This window comes from Babylonia areolata, chromosome 6, assembly GCF_041734735.1.
Source record: "Babylonia areolata isolate BAREFJ2019XMU chromosome 6, ASM4173473v1, whole genome shotgun sequence".
NCBI classification, from domain to species: Eukaryota; Metazoa; Mollusca; class Gastropoda; order Neogastropoda; family Buccinidae; genus Babylonia; species Babylonia areolata.
This window is the reverse complement of record NC_134881.1, coordinates 51,202,511-51,214,022: the sequence shown is the minus strand read 5'-3', so window position 1 is coordinate 51,214,022 and position 11,512 is coordinate 51,202,511. Positions and strand designations below refer to the sequence as shown.

Genomic DNA, 11,512 nt, shown 5'->3' with positions numbered 1-11,512 from the left:
ATGTATGTATGTATGTATGTATGTATGTATGTATGTATGCAGGCGTTGTGTTCAGTTATGGACTAAAAGCCAAGGTGTGTCCCGTGACCTATTTCTCTATCTGACCCACCATCTGCCCGCTGATCTCTCCCCGTCAGTCCTGACACAGTCCTCGGTCTGCTGCCCGTAATGTGACACCCTGTAGGTTTACACATCCTCTCTCTCTCTCTCTCTCTCTCTCTCTGTGTGTGTGTGTGTGTGTGTGTGTGTGTGTGTGTGTGTGTGTGTGTGTGTGAGTGAGTGAGTGTGTGTGTGTGAGTGTAGGTTTACAGCTTGGAATCTCGCGGCGCTCCCTGATTACACAATCACTCCACACACACACGAACTCACAAACAGCCGCTGACACACACACAGTAAACACATGGAAAACACACACACACACACACACACACCCTTTCCCCCATCACACACAAACAGCACCAGCATTCTTTAGCTACTCTGTAATGACCCCACAAACCAGCAACCACCACCATGTCTGATCGACTGATAACACCTCATACATCAGACACGCGAAAACAGAAAAAAAAGGTTGTGGGGGAAAAAAAAAGGAGAAAAACAACAACCGAGGATAATAGTAAATACAAAACAACAACAACAAACTACCCCCCCCCCCACCAGGCCCCCCTCCCCCAATAAAAACACCACCACCACCACCACCACCACCAACAACAACAAAACCCAACAACTGACGGACTCGGCCCAGATTGCCAGGCATTCTGATACAAACCTCGTCCTTCAAGTACCACGAGTATGGTGTTATGTGCCATGTTATATATATATATATAGTGTGTGTGTGTGTGTGTATGAGTGTGTGATATTTCTGTGGTATGTATTGTGTGTGATGTTTTTGTGGTATGTATTGTGTTGTGTGTGATGTTTTTGTGGTATGTATTGTGTTGTGTGTGATGTTTTTGTGGTATGTACTGTGTTGTGTGTGATGTTTTTGTGGTATGTATTGTGTGTGTGTGTGTGTGTGTGTGTGTGTGTGTGTATGTGTGTGTGATGTTTTTGTGGTATGTATTGTGCTCTGTGTGTGTGTATGAGTGTGTGATATTTTTGTGGTATGTATTGTGTTGTTGTGTGTGATGTTTCTGTGGTATGTATTGTGTTGTGTGATGTTTTTGTGGTATGTATTGTGTGTGATGTTTTTGTGGTATGTATTGTGTGTGATGTTTTTGTGGTATGTATTGTGTTGTGTGTCGTTTTTTGTGGTATGTATTGTGTTGTGTGTGATGTTTTGTGGTATGTATTGTGTTGTGTGTGGTGTTTTGTGGTATGTATTGTGTTGTGTGTCGTTTTTTGTGGTATGTATTGTGTTGTGTGTGATGTTTTGTGGTATGTATTGTGTTGTGTGTGATGTTTTGTGGTATGTATTGTGTTGTGTGTGATGTTTTGTGGTATGTATTGTGTTGTGTGTGATGTTTTGTGGTATGTATTGCGTTGTGTGTGATGTTTTGTGGTATGTATTGTGTTGTGTGTGATGTTTTGTGGTATGTATTGTGTTGTGTGTGATGTTTTGTGGTATGGATTGTGTTGTGTGTGGTGTTTTTTGTGGTATGTATTGTGTTGTGTGTGATGTTTCTGTGGTATGTATTGTGCTGTGTGTGGTGTTTTTTGTGGTATGTATTGTCTTGTGTGTGCGTGTGTGTGATGTTTTTTTTTTTGGTATGTATTGTGTGATGTTTTTGTGGTATGTATTGTGTTGTGTGTGGTGTTTTTGTGGTATGTATTGTGTTGTGTTGTGTGTGTGTGTGTGTGTGTGTGTGTGTGTGTGTGTGTGTGTGTGTGTGTGTGTGTGTGTGTGTGTGTGTGGGTGTGTGATGTTTTTGTGGTATGTATTGTGCTCTGTGTTTGTGTACGAGTGTGTGATATTTTTGTGGTATGTATTGCGTTGTGTGTTGTTTTTTGTGGTATGTATTGTGTTGTGTGTGATGTTTTTGTGGTATGTATTGTGTTGTGTGTGTGATGTTTTTGTGGTATGTATTGTGTTGTGTGTGTGATGTTTTTGTGGTATGTATTGTGTTGTGTGTGATGTTTTTGTGGTATGTATTGTGTTGTGTGTGATGTTTTTGTGGTATGTATTGTGTTGTGTGTGTGATGTTTTTGTGGTATGTATTGTATTGTGCGATGTTTTTGTGGTATGTATTGTCTTGTGTGTTGTTTTTGTGGTATGTATTGTCTTGTGTGTTGTTTTTTGTGGTATGTATTGTGTTGTGTGTGTGATGTTTTTTGTGGTATGTATTGTATTGTGCGATGTTTTTGTGGTATGTATTGTCTTGTGTGTTGTTTTTTGTGGTATGTATTGTGTTGTGTGTGATGTTTTGTGTTATGTCTTGCGTTGTGTGTTGTTTTTTGTGGTATGTATTGTGTTGTGTGTGATGTTTTTTGTGGTATGTATTGTGTTGTGTGTGATGTTTTTGTGGTATGTATTGTGTTGTGTGTTGTTTTTTGTGGTATGTATTGTGTTGTGTGTGTGATGTTTTTGTGGTATGTATTGTGTTGTGTGTGTGATGTTTTTGTGGTATGTATTGTCTTGTGTGTGATGTTGTTTTGTGGTATGTATTGTGTTGTGTGTGTGTGTGATGTTTTTTTTGTGTCGAATATACTGTTTAGCGTGTTTGATGTTTCTGTGGTGGAAAATGTGAGCCATGCTTGCAGGTTCCAGGTCTGTGCTTAGTCATGTCTCGGACCTATTCCTTGGCTGTCTGCAATACTGTAGTTGTCAACTTTCAAATTTAAACTTCTGTCAGAAATGTGGGCCCATACTTTTGATCCAGCGCTGTCCACTACTGCATGATCATGTCAGTAATTTATGCAAAACTGTCAAAACTTCCAACTGAGAAAAATCCGCACCATTCGACCATACCTGACTGTTGAAGGAACCTCTCAGCTTTGTTCCTTTTATTCTCAGTCGCATCTGCTAGACTGCATAACTCAACGCGTTTAGCCAGGCCTTAAGTGCAGGCTTATATACATATATATATTTGTGAACCTATCAGAGTGGCTTTATTCCACAGAATTTTGCCAGAGGACAACACTCTCGTTGCCATGGGTTCTTTTCCACTGCGCCAAGTGCGTAGTGCTGCACACGGGGTTTTATCGTATCATCCGGATGACTAGACGCTCAGTTTGATTTTCCAGTCAAAACTTGGGAGAAAGGAACGAGAGAAAAGGATTCGAACCCACACCCTCACGGATTCTATCTATCTATTGGCAGCTGAGCGTGTTAGCCATTCTGACATCTTCCCCCTCGGTTTATGAAAGAAAAGAAAACCCCAAAAAAGTTTGTAAAGCTGTTAAAGACTTAACGTGCCACATCCCCTGTACTGCCTCAGCTCTCCCGAAGGAAATAAATCACTCCATTTGTTGCAGAAGAGACACAGAGACAGAGACAGTGAGAGAAGGGGAGGAAAGAGAGAGAGAGAGAGAGGGGGGGGGGGGGGGGGAGAGGAGAGAGAGGGAGAGAGAGAGAGCGGGTGAGAAAGAATAAATGTAGAGAGAGAGAGAGAGAGGGGGGGAGAAATAAAGGAGAGAGAGTGAGACAGGCAGAGACAGAAAGAGAGAGAAGGTGTGTGTGTGTGTGTGTGTGTGTGTGTGTGAGAGAGAGAGAGAGAGAGAGAGAGAGAGAGAGAGAGAGAGAGAGAGAAGGTGAGACGGTATGAGATTTAGAGACAGGGGCGAGAGAGGCTGAGGGAGAGGGAGAGAAAGGATAAGAGGTTTGTAAGAGAGAGAGAGGATTAAAGTGAAAGTGGGAGGAAGAGGGGGTAGAGGGGGTAGAGGGAGAGAGAAAGAGAAGAAAGAGAGGGGATGGGGGACAGAAACACAGAGAAACAAAGGGAGGCACAGAGAGAGAGAGAGAGGGAGGGACAGACAGACAGACAGAGGGAGAGTGGTGTGTGTGTGTGTGTGTGTGTGTGTGTGTGAAAGGAGGTGTATAGAAAGGAGAAGGGAGAGTGCGGGGGGACGGGGGTGGGGGTGTACTCCAACAAAAACAAAAAAAAAGCCATATGTTTGGACGACTAGTCAACCAGCAGCACACAAGCAACCCACCTGTCAATTTAGGTCTGAACCCGATCGCTCTCTTGTAGCTTTCCACGGCTTCCTCCGTTCTGCCTTGGTTCTGCAGCAGTATCCCACTGGTGGACAGAGACAACAACAACAATGACCACCACATGACAGCAGTATCCCCCTGGTGGACAGAGACAACAACAACAACAATGACCACCACATGACAGCAGTATCCCACTGGTGGACAGAGACAACAACAACAACAATGACCACCACATGACAGCAGTATCCCACTGGTGGACAGAGACAACAACAACAACAACAATGACCACCACATGACAGCAGTATCCCACTGGTGGACAGAGACAACAACAATGACCACCACATGACAGCAGTATCCCACTGGTGGACAGAGACAACAACAACAACAATGACCACCACATGACAGCAGTATCCCCCTGGTGGACAGAGACAACAACAACAACAACAATGACCACCACATGACAGCATTATCCCACTGGTGGACAGAGACAACAACAACAACAACAATGACCACCATATGACAGCAGTATCTCACTGGTGGACAGAGACAACAACAACAACAACAATGACCACCATATGACAGCAGTATCTCACTGGTGGACAGAGACAACAACAACAACAACAATGACCACCACATGACAGCAGTATCTCACTGGTGGACAGAGACAACAACAACAACAACAATGACCACCATATGACAGCAGTATCCCACTGGTGGACAGAGACAACAACAACAACAACAATGACCACCACATGACAGCAGTATCCCACTGGTGGACACAGACAACAACAACAACAATAACCACCACATGACAGCAGTATCCCACTAGTGGACAGAGACAACAACAATGACCACCATATGACAGCAGTATCTCACTGGTGGACAGAGACAACAACAATGACCACCATATGACAGCAGTATCCCACTGGTGGACAGAGACAACAACAACAACAACAATGACCACCATATGACAGCAGTATCCCCCTGGTGGACAGAGACAACAACAACAACAATGACCACCACATGACAGCAGTATCCCACTGGTGGACAGAGACAACAACAATGACCACCATATGACAGCAGTATCTGACTGGTGGACAGAGACAACAACAACAACAATGACCACCACATGACAGCAGTATCCCCCTGGTGGACAGAGACAACAACAATGACCACCACATGACAGCAGTATCCCCCTGGTGGACACAGACAACAACAACAACAATGACCACCACATGACAGCAGTATCCCCCTGGTGGACAGAGACAACAACAATGACCACCACACGACAGGTACCATCAGGCTCACAGAGATACTCGGGGAAATATATCCAGAAAGAAAGGAGCCAATCTCCCCTCTACCCCCCTCCCCTACAGAGACAAAGAAACACACACACACACACACACACACACACACACACACACACACACACACACCATCACCACCACCACCAACAAACACAAACATACAGCAACAACAACAAACTAGCATTAATTACAGAGTAATTTCCCATTTTTTACTATCTGCACCAAAACATTTGCAATATAAATAAAACTTCCATGCTTAGCAAAAGAAGTTCCTGTTCGAACAAAAAGTGATGATAATGACTGCTCTTGTTGTTGGGTCAGAATATCAGATCAAAGTGCCAAGATTAGAGAATACAAAAAAAATATAAATATAACAGTAAATGCAGCTTGCATATAATTAGGCTTCATTTTTTTATTTTTCTGTGCCCATCCCAGAGGTGCAATATTGTTTTAATTAAACAAGATGACTGGAAAGAACTGAATTTTCCCTATTTTTATGCCTAATTTGGTGTCAACTGACAAAGTATTTGCAGAGAAAATGTCAATGTTAAAGTTTACCACGGACACACAGACACACACACGGACAACGGAACACCGGGTTAAAACATAGACTCACTTTGTTTACACCAGTCAGTCAACAAAACTAAAACGTGAGACCTGGAGGGGCAGCGCTGAAGACATGAATAACAAAACCAACCAACCAAAACGACAGGCACATAGGCAATGGTTTAGAAAAAGTTTTGCGGTTTGTTTTCTGAATTTGATGCCGAGGTTAATTAATTAACTCCACCCAAACACCCCTCCACCCCCTCCAACCCCCCTTTCTCAAATTGATGGATCGATTTGCCACCAAAGCAGGGTCACCTCTCTTGTGACATTATTCATTAAAAAAAAAAAGAAAAGAAAGAAAAAAGTCATTTTCTCAGGAAAGTGCCACTGCATTCGGACAAATCCATATACGCCACACCACATCTGCCAGGCACATGCCTGACCAGCACCACAACCCAACACGCTTTATCAGGCCTTGAGTGCATGCATGGACATTTGTGTGTAGGTAGCTAACACAGTGCAGTTCTTCAACAGTGGAGTGATGGCCTAGAGGTAACGCGTCCGCCTTGGAAGCGAGAGAATCTGAGTGCGCTGGTTCGAATCACGGTTCAGCCGCCGATATTTTCTTCCCCTCCACTAGACCTTGAGTGGTGGTCTGGACGCTAGTCATTCGGATGAGACGATAAACCGAGGTCCCGTGTGCAGCAGGCATTTAGCGCACGTAAAAAAACCCATGGCAACAAAAGGGTTGTTCCTGGCAAAATTCTGTAGAAAAATCCACTTCGATAGGAAAAACAAATAAAACTACACGCAGGAAAAAAATACAAAAAAAAAAGGGTGGCGCTGTAGTGTAGCGACGCGCTCTCCCTGGGGAGAGCAGCCCGAATTTCACACAGTGAAATCTGATGTGATAAAAAACACCCCAAAAAACAAATACAAATACAAAATGTTCACAGAGGACAACCCTCGTTGCCTGGGAGAAAGGGCGAAACCGCGCGATTCGAACCCAGACCCTCAAGGACACTATTTATTAGCAGATTAGCGTCTTGACCATTCCGCCACACCTTCCCTCCACACAACGACACCAACGGGGGGGTGGGGGGGGGGGGGGGTGGGGGGGGGGGGAGGGGCTGGAGGAAGACCTGGCATCATCATGATCAGTCAGTGACACGGATCACAATGTGGGCCAACCATGCCTGCTAGCAACCATCACACACACACACACACACACACACACACACACACACACACACATATATATATATATATATATATATATATATATATATATATAGTGTTTGTGTGCGCGTGCATGCGTATGTGTATCATAATGTGTGTGTGTGTGTGTGTGTGTGTGTGTGTGTGTGTGTGTGTGTCTGTGTGGTGTGTGTGTGTGTGTGTGCGCGTGCGTGTGTGTGTGCTGGAAAAGAGAAGAGGAAAGAAAAGAAGAAAACAACAACAACAACAAAACACAAAGCAACACTAACCAAACAAAAAGGAGCATTTTCTATCGAACGTCATCACATTCCCTTCCGGCTTCAAACACAGACTGGGGGAGATATCGGCTTCATGTTTTTCCACCTCGTGTAACGAGGCTTTGAAGCTTTATCTTTTCTCCTCGCTGTATTTAAAAAGAAACCCATCCCCTTGCGTCTTTATAATGCGAAGCATTGGTATTTCTTACTTTGACCAGCACTAATGACGATTCCTAATGTTCGATGTGTGTGAAAAGGATTTTGTAACGATGGCTGTGAAATATCTGATGAGAGAATCAAATCCTGGCAAGGGGGTGGAGTGCGTGTGTGGGGGAGGAGGGTGGTGGGGGGGTTGGGTTAGGGGGCTGCACCCCTCTAACTTTCCCTCCCTCCCTCCACAGACAAGTCTGTCCGCAACCTTGTGCCACCACCCTGCAGCAAGCATATCAGTACAACCAGTACAACGCGATGTCTGCTCAGGAATAGGTTAATTTAAACTTTTTCCACACGAGAAGCTCTTACCCCATGCGGCTTCCAACAGCAACAGGATGGGAGCTAGCAGAAGGTTTTAACCCACCACTGGAATCATTATCATAATTATCATTATCATTATTATCCATTTATTTACTTTATAATGATTTTCTTTTTTTTTTCCAAATGTAATCTTATTCTATTGTATTTTCCCTCAAGGCCTGACTAAGCGCGTTGGGTAACACTGCTTGTAAGGCATCTGCTTAGCAGATGTGGTGTAGCGTATATGGATTTGTCCGAACGCAGTGACGCGTCCTTGAGAAACTTGAACACAGATGAACTGAACTGAACTGCGCTGCGCTGAGCTGAGCTGAGCTGAGCTGAGCTGAGCTGAGCTGAGCTGAGCTGAACTGAACAGAGCTGAACAGAACCGAACTGAGCTGAGCTGAACAGAACTGAACAGAGCTGAACTGAACTGAGCTGAGCTGAACAGAGCTGAACTGAGCTGAACAGAACTGAACTGAGCTGAACAGAACTGAACTGAGCTGAGCTGAACAGAACTGAACTGAGCTGAACTGAACAGAACAGAACTGAGCTGAGCTGAACACAGCTGAACTGAAAAGAACTGAACTGAACTGAGCTGATCTGAACAGAGCTGAGCTGAACAGAGCTGAGCTGAACAGAGCTGAACTGAACAGAACAGAGCTGAGCTGAGCTGAGCTGAACTGAAAAGAGCTGAGCTGAACAGAGCTGAACAGAACTGAACAGAACTGAACTGAACTGAGCTGAACAGAACAGAACTGAGCTGAACAGAACAGAACAGAATTGAACTGAACTGAGCTGAACAGAGCTGAGCAGAACTGAACAGGCTGAAGTGAACTGAACTGAGCTGAACTGAAGAGTACTGAGCTGAACTGAAGAGAACTGAGCTGAACTGAACGAGTGAACTGAACTGAAGTGAACTGAAGTGATCTTCCCCAGCCCGTGTCTCCCCTTACCAGGCGGACAGGGAGGGAGGGCACAGAACAAGAAACACGAGAGGTGACGAGCATGGAAAAGGAAAAAGGAAGATGACTTGGCCAGCTTCGGAAATCAGCACGTCATTACCATACTGAACGGATTCCTCCTTCCCGTCCACCCCCCCCCCCCAACCCCAACCACCCCCACCACCTCTTTCCAGCCACATCTCGATCCAACAGCTTCCTTATGTTCCCCCACCCCCCTCCTCATCCCTGGACCCACTGCCCTCCCACCCACCACTATTCTCCTCCGCCAACACACACACACACACACACGCGCACACATATAAACACACACAGAGATATACATATACGTCATCACATTTTCCATCACCCATCTCCTCTTTTTCTTGTGAGCATATATGCACACTGGCACGCACACACACACACACACACACACACACACACACACAGTGGCACACACACACACACACACACACACACACACACACACACAGTGGCACACACACACACACAGTGGCACACACACACACACACACACACACACACACACACACACACACACACACACACAGGATAAAACGGATGAAGCAACTTTCCCCTCCGTCAGGGGAAATCGGATATGCAACGCTCGAGTGACATGTTGATCAACTGTAACGGCCGTAATGGTTTTCCAACACGCAACCGGGCCCTTCCTTTGGATGGGCTGTGCAATGGATCTGCCCCCTAACTCCTTCCTCGGCTCCCTGTCTGTCCTCATCCTGTCAGAATGGATCTGCCCCCTAACTCCTTCCTCGGCTCCCTGTCTGTCCTCGTCCTGTCACAATGGATCTGCCCCCTAACTCCTTCCTCGGCTCCCTGTCTGTCCTCATCCTGTCACAATGGATCTGCCCCCTAACTCCTTCCTCGGCTCCCTGTCTGTCCTCGTCCTGTCACAATGGATCTGCCCAATTCCTCGCTCGGCTCCCCATCTGTCCTCGTCCTGTCAGAATGGATCTGCCCCCTAACTCTTTCCTCGGCTCCCTGTCTGTCCTCATCCTGTTAGAATGGATCTACCCCCTAACTCCTTCCTCGGCTCCCTGTCTGTCCTCGTCCTGTCACAATGGATCTGCCCCCTAACTCCTTCCTCGGCTCCCTGTCTGTCCTCGTCGTCCTGAGAGACTGTTACAAAGAACCACGGGACGGGGAATTTGCAAGCGTACAAGCGCACACACGTAAATGTGGACACACACACACACACACACACACACAAACGCATCATCCGAATGACAATACGGCCCCCGTTTGATTTTCCAGACCCGGGACTCGAACCTAGACCCTGACGGACACTGTATCGCAGACAAACGTCTTACCTAACCATCCTGCCACCTTCCTCCTAGGGGATGGGGGAGGAGGGTGGAGAGCACAAAGGGAGGACGGAGGGGGGAGGAAGACGTTCACATGTGATGTCAATACAATAACACTTTTCCATTAAGCAAACTTTCCCCGCGGCATCAGGCCAAAACAGTCGTCGAGGAGCTAGCTAATTAAGGCGTGATGACAGACACCGTATGTTGGCGTTGAAGTGAGTATTAAAACAGAAGACTTCTTGTTTCTTTCGCCCCCCGTTTTTTTTTTTCAGTGCCTCAACCCCGGCATACCCACCCCCCCCCCACACACACCTCACACCATCCTCACCCACACAGCCACAGCACACGGCGGAGTCGTTTCTGTTATCATCATGGAGGAAGAGGAAGTAGAGCAGGAGAAAAGAGGAAGGAGGAGGAGGAGGGGAGAGGGAGGAGGAGGAGAGAGGGAGGAGGAGGGGGAGAAGGAGAGGGAGGAGGATGGGAGAGGGAGAGGGAGGAGGAGGGGAGAGGGAGGAGGGTGGAGGAGGAGGAGGAGGAGAAGGAGGAGAAGAAGAAGAAAAAAAAGAAAGAAAAAGAAAAAAAAAGAGGAGGCGGAGGAGAAAACACCCAGTGCCGACGATAGATACGATAAGATACAACATTATTGTCTGTAGATGCACAGACATGTTTCTTTGTGGCTCGAGCACATATAACTTTAACCTAATTATAAAGCATAATCATTTTCAGCACACGAATATGTACGAAAATAGGAAACACAATAACTCGGCTAAAGATGAAAATTAATGTCGACTTGGTAAGAAAAACCACATGTCACTGACACCGACATATATTATATATATATATATATATATATATATATATATATATATATATATATAACAAGCTAAACACGTATACAGCACAATCACTGAACAGTTTGAACAGTGTTGATTCAAGCTTTGGCCCGAGGGAGGGGCGGGGCTATGGGGGTTGGGGGGGTGGGGGGGGGGCGGCGTTAAAGCAAAAAGCTACAGACCATGGGTCAGGGGGAAAAGGCGGAAGAATCCAAACTCTAAGTAATCGGACATCTAAAATACACCAACTACGAACGAGACCGACGACTCTGCGGACTAGTCATTTCCTGGCTGACAAACCACCAGCAAATGTGCCACCGTCGCTTCACTGCCCAGCTGTCCTTCCGGAAATCCGGATCCAGATCCCCAGCCGACCGCAGAGGGCCATTCTTCGGTGTGTGGGTGCCTGCTTGATATACAGGCTACACAGTGATTATTCTCCACCCTATAAGGCAACG

At 45.9% G+C, this 11,512-nt stretch overlaps 1 protein-coding gene across 1 annotated transcript in view; it reads right to left on the bottom strand.

The window, feature by feature from the left end:
- LOC143283433 (protein O-mannosyl-transferase TMTC2-like) overlaps nt 1-11,512 on the bottom strand; it is a 232,707-nt gene that overhangs the window by 30,856 nt on the left and 190,339 nt on the right. Inside the window, exon 5 of the mRNA XM_076589670.1 lies at nt 4,090-4,175. Coding sequence (XP_076445785.1) covers nt 4,090-4,175 — 86 coding nt within the window. The remainder of the gene's footprint in view (nt 1-4,089; nt 4,176-11,512) is intronic.